Source organism: Gobio gobio (genome assembly GCF_949357685.1).
Source record: "Gobio gobio genome assembly, chromosome: 10".
In the NCBI taxonomy this organism is placed as follows: domain Eukaryota; kingdom Metazoa; phylum Chordata; class Actinopteri; order Cypriniformes; family Gobionidae; genus Gobio; species Gobio gobio.
The window spans coordinates 49,988,248-50,011,264 of NC_137116.1; the positions used below are offsets into that span (position 1 = coordinate 49,988,248).

General features: G+C 38.6%; 1 protein-coding gene across 5 annotated transcripts in view; it reads left to right on the forward strand.

Annotated features, from left to right (window-relative positions):
- Positions 1–23,017, forward strand: part of dab2ipa (DAB2 interacting protein a) — a gene marked incomplete at its 5' end in the record, with an annotated part of 164,641 nt that overhangs the window by 20,745 nt on the left and 120,879 nt on the right. Inside the window, one exon of one of the 5 annotated variants that reach the window (XM_079827791.1) lies at positions 17,225–17,342. The exons of the other annotated variants lie outside the window; for them this stretch is intronic. Within the exon in view, the coding sequence (XP_079683917.1) occupies positions 17,225–17,342 (118 nt within the window). Of the gene's footprint in view, positions 1–17,224; positions 17,343–23,017 lie in introns of those variants that run through there. 5 annotated transcript variants of the gene reach the window in all.

A 23,017-nucleotide genomic window follows, 5' to 3' on the forward strand; every position in this document is an offset into this window, starting at 1 on the left:
ATTCAACAATTTCTATCTCAGTTCTTAAATTGTGACTTACTGCCAATGGCAGAGAAGCACTGGCTCTGTTTATTGCCGGGGTTTAATGCAGACCCTGGCAGAGACTGTGGAGTTGTTGGAACAAGCAGGTGTTTGGCATATTTTATCCATGGCTCTTTGATGGCATGGAGTCCATTGTGCTAGACGCTCATTAACATACCAAAGCAAAAGAGAAATGCCAAAGTCCAATTAATTAACTGAGCAATGCAACCGAGATGTTCTGCAGGATGCTTATCGGCAGCTGAGCACAGATATTTGACAATATTTTGACTGCTGCAGCGGAATTGCTTTTACTCGTCTGAAAATGCAGCCTCATCCACTATCCAGAGGTTATAAATACCTCACATGGCCCATTTTATAGATCATAATTTAGAGTGCTCATGTTCAGCATAACCTGCCCTGGTTGCCCCAGGGAAAAGACCCCTGTAGACACAAGTGGACCACTTATGCCCCGCTTTGATGTATTTCCTGTTTGAAGTAACATCACACCTGATCTTAATGTAATAACACTGCTTCTATTTGAGATTGTGTGTGTGCCCGCTACTATGATGATGATAGGCCCTCCGGTTTTAGATTAGACTGAAGGACAGTAGACAGCATGCCAGAAAGTGCTGAGATTCTTGAGTCTATTCTGCTCTGGTCTAGACAGTATTAAATTTAGTTCTCAGGGTTATTTGAGAGTCCATGTGTCGCACTAACAGTTATGTCTACGCTTTGGTAAGCAGAAACGAGTCTTCAGTCAAACTATTTTTTTATACTGCCGTTGTATATTCCTGTTGATCAGCTGCATTCAGGGAGTTTTTGGGTTCATCTTCATTTGGAGACAGAAACGGCACTCTTCACTTTTAACGTGTAATGATTTTGGAAGATTTTGAGTCTACAATATAACAATTGATTCTTGAGTCTACAGTATTACATTATAATGGCAATGTTGTTTGCATTGCAATAAACTCTAGTTCACTGGAAAGCTGACATTCAATCTTTTTTTTTTTGTCTTAGTGAGGTCTAATATTTGTTCCCCAACATTTTTTAAAATATCTTGTGTTCTGCAGAAGAAAGTCATACAGGTTTGGAATGGCATACGAGGTGAGTAAATGATGACAGATTTGTTGATGAACTATGCCTTTAAGGCGTTCTACTAGGTCAGAAGTAATATGCCAGAAACAAGTGGGTGGTCTGTTGACGTTCTTACGCCCTTTTTATATTTGAAGCAAAAAGTGTTTAAGACCATCAATACAAAATTGTGTATTTGCAACACAGAAATCTTGATTATCACAGGGGATAAAACCCTTTGAGAACATCTGTCTTGCGTATGATTAAGGTCTTCTGAACATGTAGAATAAACTAGATTGGAATTGGGTCAAACCAGAAATGTGCTACATATGAGATCCCACAAGTTCAAGAAATCGTTGCTGGAACTGAACCCGAAAGTAAATTACTTCAAGTGCAAAGAAATCAGAACAACATGTTGCTGGTGTTTTCTTCAGCAGCCATAAGCTTAGCTCTGTTGTTCTTCTCTGTAATTGAGATAATTGCAAAAAACGGAGGAAACAGTTCCTCTAGCTTGGGGAAAACAATTGTGGCCGTGATTGTATTGAACATGAGATTAGTTTGGGTCTTAATGAATTTTTGAATCCAGTGCCAAAATTAATTTTATCTGCTTTATGTACTTGAAAGGGTGGAAATGAACTGGCTGTTTGCCTGTTTCTTAGAGAGTTACTTCACCCATAAAGGCCAAGCCAACAAGTTGGCTGTTGGATTTATAATTTTATAAAAGATAATGACTCATGTTCACACTGTCCCAACAGACATAGACAAAAACGCTGATTGAACATGTTAAGTCAGGTGAAAACAAACCCCGACCAACAGCAACAGACACCGGCAGGGGTAAGATGCTTATCCGACAAAACCCAACAAACATGTTTTACGGCGTTTGTCTGTGCGGTGGGAATTGGCCTTAAATGAAAATTCTGTCATCATTTACTCAAACCGTGTGATGTTCTTTCCTCAGTGGAAAAATATTGGTCACACTTTCGATTAGGGTCTAATTCTCACTATTAACTACGATTTTTGCCTTCTCATAATTACTGGGGGTGCACTGAAATTTCGGCCGCCGAAAATGTTCTGCCGAAAATGGCATTACAGCCGAAAACGTAAACCGAAAATTAATGTCACCCGCCCCTCCCATTCGTGCGCAAGCGCTTATGTTTCGCTCATGGTCGAGCTGTTATCACGTGACGCGTCTGCCTATCAAAGATTAAGCATGTCAGCGGTATGAGAACAAATAGAGACGTATCCAGCTGAACTACCCATTGCCAGAAGTGACAATCCCCTTGCTACTGGCACGCGAACGAAGGCCGCTTTTCACTGCTTGCGCGGATTACACGCAGGTATTTATCTGCCCCAAGCAGTGTTGCCAAGTCCACGGTTTTCCCGTGGGATGTTTTTCCATGTCCGCGGGTTGAAGCGGCCCAAATTATGTGATATTTAGACCCAGGAATGCGAATTTTAGCAGGCAGCCCTGCCAAAAAAAACACACATTTTACCCCCAAATGCCATTTTTCCCAGAGAACAGTGACAGACAGTGAGAGACTATTCAGTGCAGCATCTCATGTTCTTAATGAGAACCATTCTGTGATTTTGTGTGCAGTTATTCAGATAATTATGTAGTTAATCAGATCTTTTTTTGCACAACTGTTAAAAAACTATTTTATTTGATGGAACATAAAACTTGAAGAATTATATTATTTGGTATTATTATTTATATTTATTGTTAAAAATATTTGATGTTTTGTTATGTAACTTAATAAAAGTTTGATTATTCTATTGGTTCGTGATTTTTTTTTTCATTTCAGATCCATTAAATTCAAGCAATTTATATATTAGTATACGTTTTTAAAAGAAGCCATTTTCGGCTTCAGTTTCGGTTTTCGGCCAAGTGCATCCTAAATTTTCGGTTTCGGCCCAGAATTTTCATTTCGGTGCATCACTAATAATTACTGTTTATTAATAGTCAGCAAGGTAAATGTGAAGATTAGCTATTGGGTTGGGTTGAGAGATGTAGAATATGGTCATGCAGAAATATATGCTTTATAGGTAGTAATAAACAGCCAATATCCTAGTAATATGCACTAGTGAGAATTAGACCCTAAACTAAAGTGATACCAAACTATTTTGCGGTGTCTGAGCAGCTCTTCATCATGCATTGCAAATGAAGTTGCTTGGACCATTTGATACTTTTAGTATCAAACAGCCATTTTACTTTCATTGCATGTAAAAGTGACAAAAAGAATGATAAAATAATAAAAAATAATTGAACAACTGATGGAATATGTTTATCCATTTTTAAATCTCACACAAGGGCTTCTACCAAAACGCCATTGTCTTCCCAGGGATTGTGTAATTCCTAGAGATAAATGAACAGCAGATATGTGACTCGGGTCCATATAAACAGAGATGGAACGTGTGAAATCCCTGAGGCTGTTTCTGCTGGTGCTGGTGATGGTTCAAACTGCTGTTATTTTGTCTGGGAAGAGATTCATGAGCTTGTTGACTGTTGATGCAGGAAATGCGGCATGACTGCCTGGGATTTAGGGAGCTTGATGTTAATGGTGTCTGGTGGCCGAGGGCCTCTTTCTTTCCAGGGGACGGCCAGATGTTGTAAGAGCGGTGGAGAGCTTACAAGTGGCAAATACCCAAGAGCATCAGTAAACTACTAGGCCCCATGTAACTCTGTGATTGAAGTCCTGTCTCAGGGATTTGACGCAAGGATGCACAGTATCTGGTGCTCTGTTAACACTTTCTTGTAAGTTGGGAGTGTTATATTAATAAGGTCCTAATGTGGGACGCTTCTCCATTTGCTAGTAATGTGCTTCTGTGCTTGGTTTTGTCCGGTAATTTTGGTTGTAAAGTATCAAATTAGTGGTGTGTAACAGACTTCTAAAATAAGGAGGCGATGTTTCCTTTCTGCTGTTGTTTTTTTTTCCTCCAATGTAAATGTGCGTTCCAGTTCCATATGAACACTGAGTGGGTGATTTGTTTACTCTGTAATTTACCTATTGGTAAGCCCCTCCCCTCGAACGCAGATGAACCAATGGCAGTTAAGTATCAGTTGCATGGGGACTGGAACTCGGACATCTTCAGGTTTCAGCGCCTTAGAGAAACATTGGAAAATCTGAAGCTACAAAAATGGTAAAACGATGTCCTTGGGGTACTCTAACACCTATTCCAGGTATCCTGAGAGGATTTTCTGGGTGTCATATTCTCATTAAGTTACGATTAAAGCTAGTGAGTCCCTGCTAACATACAAACTGAAATAACTAACTGTTCACACGTCATGTAACGTTAACAGTGTAAGTCAAAAACACATAAACAAAGGTCTACATTTCAGTCCATCTCTCCATATTAAGATGGTTTAATGTAAATTAATTGAATCTTACATTGCAGTACATGAACAGTGTTGATCCTGGATGTTGATCATCTGTGATCGTGACGAGCGTAACATGAGGCGTCTCCCGTTTGCATTGTGATAAACCCTCGCTTCCAAATTAATCTCCCACCATATTTATTTGAAAATCTTTTATATATCCCTCCATGGCATATTTAAGTCCCACTTGAATGGTCCTTCTGTGTCAGTGTAATTCTGTGTAATTTTTTTATTTTTGTTTACATTTTTGAAATTTCTGTTATGATATGTTTAAGGTCTGCATTATCTCTCTTACTAAGGAGGGACACCTATTTTAATGGGTATTATAGTCTACAGGTATTGAAAGGGAGAGCTCGCACTCGCAGTTTATCGGAGTTGTATTCAGATACAAAGTTTACAGTTTACCAGTGTTAATTTCGTTGACGAATAATTTTCGTCAATGACCTTTTCACTGACGAAAACGAGACGATAACTAAATAAAAACTAGTGTTGGATGACAAAAACTATGATGAAAACTTGCTGTCATTTTCGTCAACAAATAAAAACGAGACGAAAATGTTAGGAAGGGACGATTAGGGAAGAGATCCAGTCAGAACTGATATCCTGTGTAACAGATGCGCACATTTGATTTGAACGTGCTGATCTAGCCGCTGGAGAACACGTCGCTGTTGTGCTTCTCCAGGCTCACGCATCCCTAATCCAGCTCTCCAGAGCGGCTCACAATCAATGAATAGCGCACATTTATGCCAGGCAATTGTTTATGAACTAATGCTGATGAATAATGACAATGTTTACTTTACGATGTTTATATAGTAATATATTTTAGACGGTTGTAACAATGCAGATTTTATCTCCTGAACTTGAATGAGCATCCTGCAACTGCAATAGTAAAGCGCAGACATTTCAAAATAAGAGTCAATGTGTATTTCGAGCTTGTTTATAATTAAAAGTCACCCATTAAATATTAGTTTTTGCTTACTCAATAAACTGTATTTCATTGAATTCCCATTTAATTCATAGTCAGGAGGAAAGACCAGTATTTGACACATATTCAATAAAGTATCAGGGTTATAATAGTTAACTAAAACCATTAAAAAAAATATTCATTACTTGAAATTAAATAAATGTTAACTGAAAAAAAATAAAAAAATAAACAAACTTATTTGAAGCTTTAGCTTAAAGGGTTAGTTCACCCAAAAATGAAAATTCTGTCATTAATTACTCACCCTCCTGTCGTTGGACACCCGTAAGACCTCCGTTCATATTCGGAACACAAATGAAGATATTTTAGTTGAAAGCTGATGGCTGAGAAAGGCTTCACACAGGCCTCCATTGGCATTCAGTACATTGACACTTCCAAGATCCATGAAAGGCACTTAAAACGTCGTTACAAAGTCTATCTCACCACAGTGGCTCTACAATAATCATACAATGCGACGACAATAGTTTTTGTGCGCAAAAAAAAATCAAAATAACACCTTTATCCAACTTGTTCTTGTCTTCCGTGTGCGCCTCCACGACGCATGCGCGAGAATATGACGTAGCGCCGGTGTTCGGGAATCGATGAAATACACACTTAAGCCCCATTTTGAGCACTACGCCGAGACCTAAAGCACGATCAATGTAGAATCCAACAGCTGAGATACGCGCGTCTTCCTCTGCTCGTAAACAAATCGCTTCTGGGTCATATGTCCGAACGCCGGATCTGCGTCATATTCTCGCGCATGCGTCGTGGAGGCATACACGGAAGTCGAGAACAAGTTGGATAAAGGTGTTATTTTGATTTTTTTTTGCGCACAAAAACTATTGTCGTCGCATTGTATGATTATTGTAGAGCCACTGTGGTGAGATAGACTTTGTAACGACGTTTTAAGTGCCTTTCATGGATCTTGGAAGTGTCAATGTACTGAATGCCAATGGAGGCCTGTGTGAAGCCTTTCTCAGCCATCAGCTTTCAAGTAAAATATCTTCATTTGTGTTCCGAATATGAACGGAGGTCTTACGGGTGTCCAACGACATGAGGGTGAGTAATTAATGACAGAATTTTCATTTTTGGGTGAACTAACCCTTTAACCTGGTATGACCTACTAACTAAAACAGAATACAAAGTTATAAAAACTATATAGATGTTTTATAAAAAAAAATTAAAAAAAAGTGAATTGAGTGTATTTTTAATATCAAAAACAAAATGATGTCAAAATGTCAGTTCAAGTGACAGTTGGTTATGTAATGCTTAAATGCTTAATGTATTACAATTTAACTAAACTCATTAGATTTTAGGACACTAAATCTACTGTAGATTTAGTCGAATAAAATCATATGATATTTAGTCGACTTAAACTAGACTAAAACTAAAAACTATTCAGGTAACTAAAATATGACTAAAACTAAATGGCAATTTAGTCAAAAGACTGACTAAAACTAAATCAAAATTTGCTGTCAAAATTAACACTGCAGTTTACACCCCCGAAAAGGCGTAAGGTAGGTTTGTTTACTGTTAGTTGTATGAGTTTTTTTGTGTAATTTTCTGTGCATGTAAATGATAGTTAGTGAACGAGACGTTAATGCGCACTTCTTATGCTTTGTTTGTTCAGCTCTTATGGTGATTTTTTTTTGAGTGAAAAAGGACTCAATAACCTTCATAAACTATCAGTTAAGTTTGGCCATCAATTGGAAGGGGTCTGCTACATTCTGTGTCCAAAAACATCTTGGGATAAGGTTTGAGGATAGATGACGGATAGAGAAGCGATGGGTCGTTGCCCATTGTTCACTCCTCTTGTGGTCTGATTGGTTGAAGGACTATCCAATTGCATACAGAGTCATTTGAATTATGCTCGTTGATCTAGCCTCTTGTGCAGTAGAAAATACATAGCAGACTCACCAGACCAATGTTCAATCTTAAATTGAGCTTGGTCTGGTGATAGCCAGACAACAATTTCTCCCCTCATATTCATACTGGAGAGGTTCTATTATAACACAGTGAGCTCAAAGAATGGGGAAAAATAGCCACTGCCTCCTTCTGAAAATTGATCTGCTGTTGTACAGTGTTTACTTTATTAAACTTGATTAAAGTGATTTATACACCACAGAGCTCATGCATCTGCATTCAAAAGTTTGGGCACAGCTACCATTTTCTATTATTATACCATAATTTTCTATCTTTTAGAAATGGGAATTATGTTGTAACCAAAACTTTTAAACAAATCTAACCTTATATTTGAGCTCTGCTCACTCACTTGACTAACTTCATGAAGTGCCATCCATCCATCCATTGAGAAAAAGTCCCTGCATAAAATGTTTTGATAAATATAAATTTTACTGCACTGTAGTTGAAACAAAGTTCATGTAGTGTTCCAAAATATGTTTGTATGTTTCTTGGTTTTCCATTGGCCTCTTGCTTTTCTATTTTTCCCATGTTTGTCAGGCTGTGGTGTAGTTTAGCTTCTCTCCAGAGCTTCATAATAACTATACAGTTCATGTGAGTTTTTTAATGATTGCAAAAATATTTTTGTATTTTCAGACTCTCAAGTGGAAAGGACTAGATGTAACTAGATGTAACCAAACTTGGAATTGTTTCAATAATTGCACAATAATTTAGACTCATTCTAAGTCTCATTCAAGGCAATAAACAGTCTAGGCCAGTGTGTCCAGAACACTGTTTCTTTGGCAGACTTCATCTCGCGTAATGTGTTTGTTCTCCTTGTTTTCATTGCTTCATTAATTCACATAGTCACATCATCACAGAAAGAATGTAATTATGGGTGTTCATTGGTTGATTATTTTGGCAGTCCATTCTAGCAAAAACTTGGAATACAAAACTCAAGCATCTTCCTGCACTGCTACCCAAGTACCTAACGTGCCATTCAGTGAACTCTGTACCCTCACGAAGGCTTAACTCTAACTCTGATATTACATCTAAAGTGGCCAAGAGCATTATGTGTATTCCATAAAGCAATGCCCAAAGAGCTCTTTGTCGATTGCACACTAACAGAAGAGAGAAGTGGTTTGAGAGGAAGAGCAAGTTATTACATGCTTTGTCTCAGATGTAAGCATTTTGTGGTGTTGAGCTGTGGCCGTCATGAGTTCCTGTCCACAGCTTGAGGTCCTTCCGATTGTCCTCATTCTGTGGTCGCAGTGTGGGAGCTGTGGTTTGTCTTGCTTTGTTCCATCACTCCAGCAGACATTGTTTGTTTGGACATTTTATTTTTCCACTTGTACTTTTCTGTTTGCACTTGTGGATTGCACACATATTGATTCATACTAATACTTTCTTCTGTCTGTCTGTCTGTCTGTCTATCTGTCTGCCTATCGTCTGTCTGTCTATCGTCTGTCTGTCTATTGTTATGTATGTCTGTCTGTCTGTCTATCGTTATGTCTGTCTATCGTTATGTCTGTCTGTCTATCGTTATGTCTGTCTGTCTGTCTATCATTATGTCTGTCTGTCTGTCCCTCCTTGTCTATCGTTATGTCTGTTTGTCTGTCTATCGTTATGTCTGTCTGTATATCATTATGCCTGTCTGTCTGTCTATCGTTATGTCTGTCTGTGTCTGTCTGTCAATCGTTACGTCTGTCTGTCTGTCTATCTGTCTATCGTTATGTCTGTCTGTCTATCATTATGTCTGTCTGTCTATTGTTATTTCTGTCTGTCTGTCTGTCTGTCTGTCTGTCTATCGTTATGCCTGTCTGTCTGTCTATCGTAATGTCTGTCTGCGTCTGTCTGTCAGTCGTTATGTCTGTCTGTCTATCTGTCTATCGGTATGTCTGTATGTCTGTCTATCATTATGTCTGTCTGTCTGTGTCTGTCTGTCTATCGTTATGTCTGTCTGTCTGTCTATCGTTATGTCTGTCTGTCTGTCTATTATGCCTGTCTGTCTGTCTATCATTATGTCTGTCTGTCTATCTGTCTATTGTTATTTCTGTCTGTCTCTCTGTCTATCATTATGCCTGTCTGTCTGTCTATCTGTCTATCCTTATGTCTGTATGTCTATCTATCGGTATGTCTGTCTGTCTGTCTGTGTCTGTCTGTCTATCGTTATGTCTGTCTGTCTGTCTATCATTATCCCTGTCTGTCTGTCTATCGTTATGTCTGTCTGTCTGTCTATCATCATGCCTGTCTGTCTATCATTATGTCTGTCTGTCTATCATTATGTCTGCCTATCTGTCTGTGTCTGTCTGTCTGTCTGTCTGTCTGTCTGTCGCTATGTCTGTCTGTCTGTCTGTCTGTCGTTATGTCTGCCTGTCTCTCTGTCTGTCTGTGTCTGTCTGTCTGTGTGTCGTTATGTCTGTCTGTCTATCGCTATGTCTGTCTGCCTGTCTGTCTGTCTGTCTATCGTTATGTCTGCCTGTCTCTCTGTCTGTCTGTGTCTGTCTGTCTATCGTTATGTCTGTCTATATATCATTATGCCTGTCTGTCTATCGTTATGTCTGTCTGTTCATCTGTGTCTGTCTATCTGTCTATCATTATGCCTGTCTGTCTGTCTATGGTTATGTCTCTCTGTCTATCGTTATGTCTGTCTGTCTGTCTGTCTGTCTGTCTGTCTGTCTGTCTGTCTATCGTTATATCTGTCTGTCTATCGTTATGTCTGTCTGTCTATCGTTATGTCTGTCTGTCTGTCTATCTATCATTATGTCAGTCTGTCTATGGTTATGTCTGTCTGTCTATGGTTATGTCTGTCTGTCTGTCTATCAGTATGCCTGTCTGTCTATCGTTATGTGTGTCTGTCTGTCTATCGTTATGACTGTCTGTCTGTCTGTCAATCTGTCAATCTTAGTGTTTAATATCCATCTATCTGTATCGTTTCTGTCTGTCATTGATGATTGAGGGAATGCTCTAATGGTACTTTTTTTAGTACCACTTTGGTTCAGAGGGGGGCACTGCACGTAAACATTTTTCCCTTCAAATCTATGAAGAAGGCCCGAGGGCAGAGATCTGAAGTCATGTCTTGATTGCATTTACCTGCTGCACACTGGTCAGTCGGCTCCCTGAAGTCAGTCTGATATTTACAGCAGTGCATTTCCTGTGCTCTGAGGCTAAATGTCTGTTTGGTGTGCAGAGCGGATGTGTTTAGCTCCTGAGGTTAGTGCTATTAAACAGCCAACAGAGTAGAGGTAAAGATTTCAGAGTGTGGTGAAAGCAGCAATCATGGAAAGAAATTGAGTAATTGTATGATTAATTTGGTCACGTACATTTATATAAAACTGGACACTTTACTCAAACTGCTTTATGGCCTCCTCTTTTGAAATCAAAATGTACTCTGTTTGCTTTCTTAAATAATGTTACATGTATTATTGTGCATAATTCATCAGAGCATGTTATTCTAAAGAAAGAATTGTTTGTTTTCATAATTAATTAATATTTAAAATTTAACGGGTTCCCACCTGGAAATAGAATAACATTTTAGAATTGTGATTTCCTCTAGGTCTAGAAATAACATGGATGAATGCTGTCTTAAAAAGTTGTGTAGGCCTATTATGAGGTATTCTACTTATGCTCAGCTGAAAACAATGATTTCTATTAATTTTTGTGTTTAGTAATCACAAGTAATCACAAATAACTAACCAAATAAAAACATGGAAATTCATTGGTGAAATGGTGTGGGAACCCTGACTGTAATTGCTTCCTTGACTTCATGTTGACAAATTTTTAGCATGTGTTTTGTCTTATTTTCCAGTTAAAATACAATCTGCATTAATAGACACAGTTTTAGGTAAGAGTGGCCCACAGCTGATTAGCAGAAGTATTTAAGCAAGACAGTAATAACGTGAGTTAGCCAGAGACATACACATTATAAGACTATGAAGTTTGAACGTGTGATACAAAATATCACCAATATGCCAAAAGTTTTGGGACGCCTGCCTTTACATGCACATGAACTTTAATGACATCCCATTCATAATCCGTAGGGTTTAATATGGAGTTGGCCCACCCTTTGCAGCTATAACAGCTTCAACTCTTCTGGGAAGGCTTTCCACAAGGTTTAGGAGTGTGTTTATGGGAATTTTTGACCATTCTTCTAGAAGCGCACTTGTGAGGTCAGGCATTGATGTTAGACGAGAAGGCCTAATTCATCCCAAAGGTGTTCTATCGGGTTGAGGTCAGGACTCTGTGCAGGCCAGTCAATTTCTTTCACACCAAAATCGCTCATCAATGTCTTTATGGACCGATGCTTTGTGCACTGGTGTGCAGTCATGTTGGAACAGGAAGGGGCCATCCCCAAACTGTTTCCACAAAGTTGGGAGCATGAAATTGTTCATTTCAAAAGAGTTAATTTCACTGGAACTAAGTGGCCAAGCCCAACCCCTGAAAAACAACCCCACACCATAATCCCCCTCCACCAAACTTTACACTTGGCACAATGCAGTCAGGCAAGTACCGTTCTCCTGGCAACCGCCAAACCCAGACTCGTCCATCGGATTGCCAGACAGAGAAGCGTGATTCGTCACTCCAGAGAACACGTCTCACTGCTCTAGAGTCCAGTGGCGGCGTGCTTTACCCCACTGCATCCAACTCTTTGCATTGCACTTGGTGATGTAAGGCTTGGATGAGCTGCTCGGCCATGGAAACCCATTCCATGAAGCTCTACACACTGTTCTTGAGCTAATCTGAAGGCCACACGAAATTTGGAGGTCTGTAGCTATTGACTCTGCAGAAAGTTGGCGACTTCTGTGCACTGTGACCCTCAGCATGTGCTGACCCCGCTCTGTGATTTTACGTGGCCTTCCACTTCGGGGCTGAGTTACTGTTGTTCCCAATTGCTTCCACTTTGTTATAATACCACTAACAGTTGACCGTGGAATATTTAGTAGTGAGGAAATTTCATGAATGGATTTATGGCAACCATCTTTAATGGATAAGACTTTTGTAAACCCCATTTAGACATCACAGAGATTTGAGAAGCTCTTCACATCCTCAACCTTTGGAAGTGTTTACAAAGAGAAATTTCAGCAGCTAGCTACAGCGTTTTAGGGCAGGTCAAGTTGTTCGCGGACGGACAATGTAGAACATAGGCTAAAAGGCTAATTAAAATCTCGTCAAGAAGTATTTTTTTTCCAGTACAAGGGTGTGTGAGAAGGGCAAAATATGAATACAAATATAATAGCTAACATTCACGATCCAATCCTGTCCTACATGAATTCCTCCTGATGAATCTTGGCTGGATTTGGCCTATGTCATGTGTGAGGTCTCTTAATTGTCTCATGCTGTAAGAGGACTGATTATTTATGGGTCCTATATTAGGCTGCGTTCACACTGCAGGGCTTAATGCTCAATTCCGATTTTTTGAAAAAATGTGATTTTTTTGCAAGGCCGTTCACATTTCCAATTAAATGCGACCTTTTGTGATCTCCTGTGTGAACGTGAAATGACCCAGAAGTGACCCGCATGCGCAGAAGAGTACTCAACGGTCAACGACGTCACTTGTTGTTTACGGAAGTAGCCAAATATGGGTGTCAGCATTGGAGTTCGTTTAGCTTTATTAAAGTTATTTTCGCAACGGAGCCAGCACCATTACAACCTTCTCATGTTAAGAAGAAAATTAAAAAAGAGGAGGAGAGCAAGGTTTTTGTTTAAAGGCTTTTTATTTTTCGCTGGCATTGGAGCCAGGATCGTCTGTAACCACGCTCGGCCATTTCGCTGGAAATGTTTTCAAAAACCGCCCGGTTCCGATAAGAGCCCTCGAGTTTGGCCTGAATAGAGCTGTCCCCCCAAATATTAATTAACTCCGAAATCTCGCTTCCCTTCCACTGACTGGTCTCCGCATCGTCCACCATAGTTGTTTATCTTCTCATTCCCGCCTACTTCAACGTACAATGATGACGTTTGTCGCGTATCAACGACGTGCGGGTCGGATACATGTGACCTGGCAGTTCAGACTGAAGACGCATTTCAAAAGATCGGATATGTATCGGATTTGGACCACATACCCAAGTGGCCTGGGTCGCATTTGAAAAAATCGGATCTGTGTCGTTCAGACTGTCATGAAAAGATCAGATACAGGTCGCATAAGGGCAAAAAAATCGGAATTGGGTCGTTTCAGCCTGCAGTGTGAACGCAGCCTTAGATTCTCCTCAGAAGCTCATTCCTCTTTCAATCATTTTTGTCTTAAGTGACAAATTAAAACCACAAGGCAATTTCACACAGACTTTATATTGACAGTGACTTGGCTAATGAATGTCATAAGTAGTTCAAGACAGTGTGACGTTATGTGTTTTTGACGGTTACCAAAATTTTGGTTCCGTTGTTTCTGTTTCCTTTTATATCTCTGGAGAGATGAACGTTTTTTTTTATGTCTTCATGCAAAGCAGGCCGCGTCAGTACACAGAGGCGTCCATCACTGAGAGACAGCTCAACTTAACGGCCCTCCGCTATACTCTACTTTAGCTTGACTCCGGGGCTCAGGTGGCATGTAGCAACTGCACTATGGGTAATAATATCAGACCTCTTATTACCCACATTTATTGCAGCGCAGAGCTCTTCTGAGAAGCCGAGCAGACAGATTTACGCCAGCCTCTCCATCTCATCCTCTCGTCCTCTCTCGATGAGAAAGTTCACACCGGGGTCGAGTGTCTGAACGTCAGGAGAGAATGAAAGTGGCTCCTGCCGCCTCCCCCGGCTCCTTTCATTACTCACTCACCCTCCTACAAAGACCCAGCATGCAACAGACCTGCTCTCTTCCCCCTCACTGGAGAAATATTCTGTCACCGAGCTGCCAGTACGTCAACCCCCCCATCCATTAGCTCCCACTCACCAAGAGACACTTCGTATCAAGACTCTTACTGTCTTTAGCAACTCTGCTATTCAATTATTCCCTCTAATCTTTTAACTGTGTAGTTCTAAGTGTGTCTGCTCTTGATATTTAAAGTTCGGAGAAGCTCTGACAACGGCAGGTAATGCTGACATTTTTGGCTTGTCATTTTGCTGTTGGAGTATAAAGTTTGAGTAAAGTTTTAAAGGGATAATTCACCCAAAAATAATTCAAAAATTCACCTGGCATTATTACTCACCCTCGTGTTGTTTTAAACCCATATGATGTTTGTGCTGTGTTCATGATACTCTTTTTCTAGGCTGTCAAGCTACAGAAAGATAAAACAAACTATAATAAAAGTGGTCCATTGTATGACCATTGGCCATATAAAGCAGTGCTGGTTGATGCCATTGATATCAATCTCTCTGCATCTGTGATATTTGATAGGTACATTGTGCAATTGTTATTGCATAAGGACTTAAATTTCTGTCTTTTCTTTACACAAAGCGATCAAAAGACAGTGAGCGAGTTGTTTATAGTTTCTTTTGAAAAGCTTGACAGCTCATGATTACTATTGTATATTCTTTTGTTGTGTTGAAGAAAGCAGTGTGACTTTTTTGTATTCAAGTAAGAAAGTCATACAGGTTTGGAACAACATACTGTTAGGGTGAGTAAATAATTACATAACTTTCTATTCAGCAAAAAACTGTTTGCTGTTCATACAAATATATTTCTGAAGATTCATGCGACACTGAAGACTATAATGATGCTGAAAATTCAGCGTTGCCATCATAGGAATAAATTACATTTTAGAATGTATTCGAATAGAAATCAGTTATTTGAAGTTGTAACAATATTACAAGATAACAATAGTTTTTACTGTATCAGATAAGAGACTTCTTTCAAACACATTAAAAAAAGATTTGCTGACTCCAAACTTTTGAATGCTAGTGTAGATGGCATATTCATTCGTTACGTGTTTTCAGTAGTGAAAATAAACTTAAAATAGAAATAGGGAATGGGTCATTTTATGAAGTTTCTGAGAAAGATGTTTATCTGGAGCTGCATATTCTGCCCGGATAGCATAATAAACAGCATGGAGGTTTGTTATATGTACAGTATTTATATAACAGTTATTTATATATATTGATATAACTGATTAATGCAATATATATTTACTATATATATAAATATTTTATATATAAATATTTAAAAAAAAATCTTAAATAGATACATGCATGTGTGTTTATTTATAACGCAATAATTATACCCAGTATAAACACAAACTTTTTTACGATTAATCGTTTGACAGCCATTATATATATTTAGTTTAATCCGGTACCTTTATTGTGATAGGCACATATAAATCATTTAAAATAGTTTAGAAATAGTTTCCATCTGAGTCTAAGAGGTTGTTGACCATTTGGTTCTAAGAAACAAGGATTTCATCAGGAAGGTGAGATGTTCTTGTGAGACTCGTAAATCTCATTATATCACCGGCTAGTGTTGTAGTAGAGGTCAAAGGGGTCAAATGCCTTGTCAGAGCACTGCAAACATATTAACGTATTGGATTTTAACTGAGGGTGTGTGACGGGACAAACCTCCTGTTCGGTCTTCAGTGTTGTCAGCCTGTATGCAGAATTCCTTATAGGTAATAAATACCAGTTTCTTTTGAATTTATTTACAATAGGCCATGAAATATTTACTATGAGCATGCCATATAAGATTGTCGTGTGAGAGAGACCAAAATGTTGTTTCTTTAATGCACAGATAACAAATTAATGCATAGTTTTAAAGCACACACAATTTTTTAAGTCACTAGTTACTGTACTCACCAGTGTATAAAGATCAAACCTGGTAAGCTCCAACAAGGTAAAAAAAAAGATTTTTGGTAATGCATTAACTAACATTAACTATTAAAATAATCAGTATTTATTCATCTTTGTTAAAGTTAATTAATAAAAAATATTTTATGTTAGCTCTGGTCCATTAAGTAATATTAACAGATAACTTTTTATTTTAATAATGTATTAGTAAATGTTGAAATTAATATTTACTAAGATTAATAAATGCTTTAGAATTATTTTTCATTGTTAGTGAATACTGGCTTTGTGAATAAAAACTGTCTTACAAATTTTAAATCAGTGTATTGTTTTATGTGAATGAGTAGGTTCAATGATTCTCACATCAGTTTGAAGCAAAAACTCTAGGCAAATACACCCATTAGTCGAAAGTCTTGTGGACACATATCTATTGTGTGTTTAAAGGCCTTAATTTTAAAACAATTTTTTTTGTTTTCTCAAAAACCATGCATAAACATTTTTCTCTCAAAAATACAAGCATGTACATACATGTTGCTCACATATTATGGTAGCCCAGTTTGTGCTGAATACAGTGTAATTACACTTTTGCCATTAATGTGTTTATAAGCAACTGAACCCCCCCCCCCACACACACAAATGTCAAAACTTCTAAAGGGCCCCAAAACAGCTCAGACTCCTAGGAGTTAACTAGTGTAAGCAAGTGAAACCTTAGTGTAAACTGTTACCTTGTTTTTTTTAATGGTGTTTTGTCTCATTTTTTGGAGTTTGACAATCTAAAACTTTTCTATTGGAGTTTCACAGAAGGATTGGAAGAATGTGAGGATGAGTAGACAGAATTTTCACTTTTGGGTCCTTGTAATGTAATATACGTATTTGATATCATTTTTTGAGCAGCTCAAGACATGTTGTTTACACTGTAATTTACACCTCACTGTAGTTTTCATTCCTAAATCACAGAGGTTATTTGTGGGGAGGAGTTGGCTCTCTACCTGCCCCCTTCTTTTTCCCCCTTTCTCTCTGAGCTCTCCACCATGTCATTTCAAGAGCAGTCCTGACTTGCAGAATCAGATGCAGCAATCTGTAGAACATGCCATCTCTACTGGCAGTGATTCAGTTCAACAGGAGCTTTTGAAGTGAAGACTTCCAGCAGTTTCTGAAGTCAATCATTCCAAAGGCCGTGAGACGCAGAGAGCATGTCGGGGGCAGTGAGGAGAGTTCTGGGGAGGAAGTGGTACTACTACAGACTTCTGGGCCGGTCCAGGCACAGACAGCATGTTCTGTCACGGAGCCGCTGCCGCACCGCTGTCAAGGGTGATTTTTATCTTTCTCTGTCTATCTTGGATAAAAAGAGTTCTTTGCTGGGGTTACAGAGGGTGACATAGTACTCTTATGCATTTGTGACATTTTTCATTGTCTGATCATATTGACTTAATATCCATCATAATAGAATTTGCCCTCAAGAGCGATGGAAATCTAAGTGCACTGAGGAACTGACAGACATGTTGGACTGATTATAGTTTTCAATCATAATGGAGTGTGCACTTGGTGTCTGAGTACAATGGTGCCCAGGTTTCAGATAGTCCTCTTCGCTTTGCTCTGTGCTTAAAGTTTTGGAGAATGTTGTGATACTCTACGTTTTTAAATAAAGTGAATGTGCAGATGACTTTTTTTTTTTATGGAGATTGGACTTTTTTGATGTTGCATAAAAATGTCCTCTTCAGTGAGTCCTCAAGTTGGCATACAAATTTGATAATCCCATTAATACACTTTAATGATAGATAATGAGGCATACACTAATCAAATGTTGCTTAAATGTTTTATTAAACAGGAAGTTATGCAATTGATACGACTGAACGGCAAAACATATTTGCACGGTAATAGTGTATTTCTTCTGGAAAACAATACAAAATACTGATAATGCTGAGAATTATATTGTAGTTTAACTGCCAAATAATGGCTTATTAATCAGTTGATATATTGGTTTCATTAATACAAACCTAGCCATGTGCTTTGAGGCTATAGTGGGATTATTGTTTTATTGAAAGGAATCATGTATTAAAGATAGTGTAGATAAGACTACAAGAATTGGTCTCCAGAAAGAACAGAAGGGATTAGAAATTTCTGTTTTATGTCATCTGGTCTACCTTGATGTGACTGTGTGATCGTTGGATTATATATATATATACAGGGAGTGCAGAATTATTAGGCACGTTGATTTTCTGATCATATTTTTTTTCCAGGCACATTTGACCAATTCCAAACCACAGTAATCCTAATAACTACTATTGATTTAGTATTTAATAATGTATAAGTGATATATAATTGTTCATGAAGGCTGGAAATGAAAAACACCTTATATTCAGGTGTGCAGAATTATTAGGCATGTTTTCTTTTACAGATAAATTGAGCCAAAAAAGAGATTTAACTCTGACTGAAAAGTCAAAAAGTATTAAATGCCCATGAGAAGGATGCAATACTAATGCAATACTAGACATTGCAGTTAAGGCATGACCATTGGACAGTGAAATGCTCGTTGGGTCAGCAGGGTCAGACAAAAACAGGTGGTGAAGAAAAGACACCTGTTAACTGCAAAAGAATTAAGAATTAAGGTGAAGAATTAAGGGTGAAACCATCAGGAACCCTTTAGTCTCCAGCGCCACCATTTTCCAGAGCTGCAACCTACCTGGAGTCTCCAGAAGTGCAAGGTGTCAGGATCTCAGAGACTTCAGTTAGGTAAAGAATCCTAAAAAATGACCCCCACTAAATAAGAATCATAAGCTGAAGTGTTGTAAAATACATGAAGCTTGCTTTTTTATAGGCTTTATAGGTTTTATAGGTTGAGAATGACTCTTGAAGGACCAGCACCACATCCTCTAGTACCACTGTTTGAAGAATTCATCTTCCAGAATCTGGCAGTACGTTTTGGGAGTTCATTTTAGTCCATCCTGAAGTCCGTTTTGCAGAGATGGACTAAAAATGAACTCCTAAAACGTACTGGCAGATTCTGGAAGATGAATTCTTCAAACAGTGGTACTAGAGGATGTGGGGCTGGTCCTTCAAGAGTCACTCTCAACCTATCTGTCCATAAAGCCTATAAAAAAACCTTCTTCATGTATTTTCCAACACTTCAGCTTGTGATTCTTATCTAGTGGGGGTCATTTTTTAGGATTCTTTACCTAACTGAAGTCTCTGAGATCCTGACACCTTGCACTTCTGGAGACTCCAGGTAGGTTGCAGCTCTGGAAAATGGTGGCGCTGGAGACTAAAGGGTTCCTGATGGTTTCACCCTTAATTCTTCACCTTAATTCTTAATTCTTTTGCAGTTAACAGGTGTCTTTTCTTCACCACCTGTTTTTGTCTGATCCTGCTGACCCAACGAGCATTTCACTGTCCAATGGTCATGCCTTAACTGCAATGTCTAGTATTGCATTAGTATTGCATCCTTCTCATGGGCATTTAATACTTTTTGACTTTTCAGTCTGAGTTAAATCTCTTTTTTGGCTCAATTTATCTGTAAAAGAAAACATGCCTAATAATTCTGCACACCTGAATATAAGGTGATTTTCATTTCCAGCCTTCATGAACAATTATATATCACTTATACATTATTAAATACTAAATCAATAGTAGTTATTAGGATTACTGTGGTTTGGAATTGGTCAAATGTGCCTGGAAAAAAAATATGATCAGAAAATCAACGTGCCTAATAATTCTGCACTCCCTGTATATATATATTTAGCTTATTAACAATTAAAGATTTGTAACAGTCAGTGTTTCCAAACTCTTCCCTCTGGGACCACCCTCAAAATCTAAATTTTTCACAAAAAGTCACCAAATATGAAAACAAAGTGCAAACAGGTCTGCATATGTGCATATTTTGTCTTAAATAGAGAACTGCAGCTAAAGGCCTGACAGACTGCAGAATTGAAAACAGACTGACAGACTGCAAAATCCCCACACATATAACACTAGGGTTGTCACCTTCAGTGTGGCAAAATAAGGGACACACATTTATGCGCCACAACCCATCTCTGTTACTTTGAGTCTTTTGCCATGCACCGACTTGGCTATCACCGTCCGCATGCTAGTCAGACATTCCACCGTGAGCAACTGAAAATGGTTTTCGGGCAGAATTAGTTTCTGGACAGAATTTTTTTCCCAAAAGCACTTTATTTATAGAGCCTCTTGCGTTTAACGGGCATACTTAAAGGGTTAGTTCACCCTAAACTGAAAATTATGTAATCATTTACTCACACTGCTGTTGTTCTAATGCCATATCCCCCTCATTCTTTTTTGGACCACAAAAGGAGAATAATAAAAAAAAAAGTCCTGCTTTTGCTCATTCGTAATGGCAGTGAATAGCAACCAGCATCAAGCTTTTAAAACAAAGGGGGGAAAAAGTATCGCAGAATGGTTTAATGCTACACGTGTCGTATATTCCAAGTGTTCTGGGGTTTTGATGAAAAACAAAATTGTATATATTATTTAATGAAAATCCTGACCTTGGCCATTGCTCATTGAATGCGCGATGTGCACATTCATGTGACTCTATTAGCACCACCACAGTTTACAAATCAATACTAAGAAAAATCTTCTCTGAGGTGAATATATCTGTTGTGTTCGTCATAAGAAGTTATCGCGTTCACATCTGTCAACTGTCATCTGACAAACAGAGTTCGGGTCCAGAGATATTGAACTTAGTTAATAAAGTACACAGATTCTTATTTTTTTGGTATTTCTAGGCATTGTATTCTATGTTGTATTTTTATTTATCTTGACGTTTCACAACTTGGCCGTGTCGGAATGAACTGCAGCGCTAATAGAGTCTCACAAACGCACACGTTGTGCAACCGTGCACAGAAGACCAATGACCAAGGTCAGGATTTTTGTTAAATAATATATCCCTTTACATGGGATCATTTTGTGATACTTTTGCATCTTTTTTTAAGGCTTAATACAGGTCGCTATTCACTGCTATTATGTGGACAAGCGTGAGGGGGGCTTTTTTTCACATTTCTCCTTAGAACCACAACATGGTAAATCAAGATTACTTAATTTTCATTTTAGGGTGAACTATCCCTTTAAGCTCGGCATGTATTTAAAAAGATGTACAGGTTTATGATGCATGATCACAGACTCCATTGCTTGGGAAACAAAGACACTAAAATGTAATCACACACAAATGAGCTTCTCTGCTATTTCATTTGAAATTGATTTATTTTTGCAATCAGTAGGGATATAACGGTTTACGTATTCGTACCGAACCGCTTCGGTGCGGTGCACGTGTGTACCGAACGGTACGAATGCAATCTTTAACAGTTAACAGTTGGCTTGTTTTACGAATGGAACATACTTAAATCCGAGTTCCCACACAAAGTGACGAACATATTAAGTATTCAGTCCATTTTATCACGAAATTCAAGACAGTTCACTGTATATGCGCGCGAGTTTCTTAGTCAAAGAATCAACATGAATCAACAGCTGATGGTATACAATACATTACAACTTACCGAAACGTATCATATGTTGTGAAATCTCTCAATCAGTGTTTCAACGGTGGAAAGACGTCAATAAAACAGCTTGTAAACAATGTCATGTAGCATCACATTTACCTCAGGAGTCATTCAGTGTCCACAGCTGTTAGTTCACTAGAGAAATGAACTATTTTGCTAAATATATGAACTATATTAGCCTATATATTCATTATATTATACTTAACCTGTTACTGATGTCCTGATTATTTAAAGGTCCCATGGCATGAAATTTTCATTTTATGAGGTTTTTCAACATTAATATGAGTTCCCCTAGCCTGAATATTGTCCCCAAGTGGATAGAAATGTTGATCGGTGTAAAACCGAGTTGTGGCTGTCTTTCTCTGCCTTTGAGAAAATGACAGGCCAGACGAGCCAATCCTGAAGTCTCCTGGTTTGACGTCCAAGCAGGCACGGTTTCCTCCCTTTCCTCCGCCCAGAGAATCTGGCACGCCCATGCAAACGCTCGTCGAGAGATCATTGCATCATTGCTTGTGAACGAGTGAACGCTGGCAGTTTCTCAGTGTTTGGATGTACAAATGAAAACAGAAGTCTTTTTTCAGTTCCTTCTGATCTGTGATCAGTGATTTCTGATGTGTAGCTAATTATTTATTATTCGTGCACACAATGCGGCTTCTCTCTCTCCAGACAGAACGGTGTTTTCGTGTTTTATATCTTGTGAGTCAGTGTTTTTGTACGTCCTCGTCGCGTCTATCGGTTCTAAAATGTGCATACAGTCATGAGTTTCTGCTCAACATCAGCAGAGATAAACCTCACACACGCCGAAGCTCGGCCTTCAACATCCCCGACCCACAGTACTGCATCTGGCCCACAGCGGAGGCACCAAACGCGGCGTGAGATTAAGCAGAAGGGGGGTAAGCTTGAGCATATCCGGGCTAGCCAGCCTAGCCCCACAATAAACTGGATTACATCCGATTACTGCTGTTGTGTCTTTGTTTGCGCTGTGTACTCAACGCGCGTCACTGACGCTTTTATTTTATTTTAAAAATAATGCTATTATCAACACTTACTTTTAACTCGTTCATCTCGACAGCTGTAATGGTACTTTGCATGTGTTACAAAGTTGGTAGAATAATGATGAAGAGACGGACTCGGTGTGACTGTTTATTCAGAACTCTCAGATACAAACACAATAAACTCGCGCTGACTGACAGCGCTCTCATAACTCAGTAGTTACTATAAATAACTTTGTTAGCAATCGCTGAGCTCAGTCTCTGATACATTAGTGATGTCCGGTTCGCGAACGATCTTTCTTTTGAACCAGTTCTTTTTAGTGAACCGAATCACTTCACCAAATCGGACTGAATCGTTCTAAACGGTTCGCGTCTCCAGTCAGCGCTGATCCATAATTTACTAAAGTTACTAACTTTCTGACATGAGTGACAGTCCCTCCGACTAGAAATAGACTAATAACCTAAAGTATATGCTGTAACT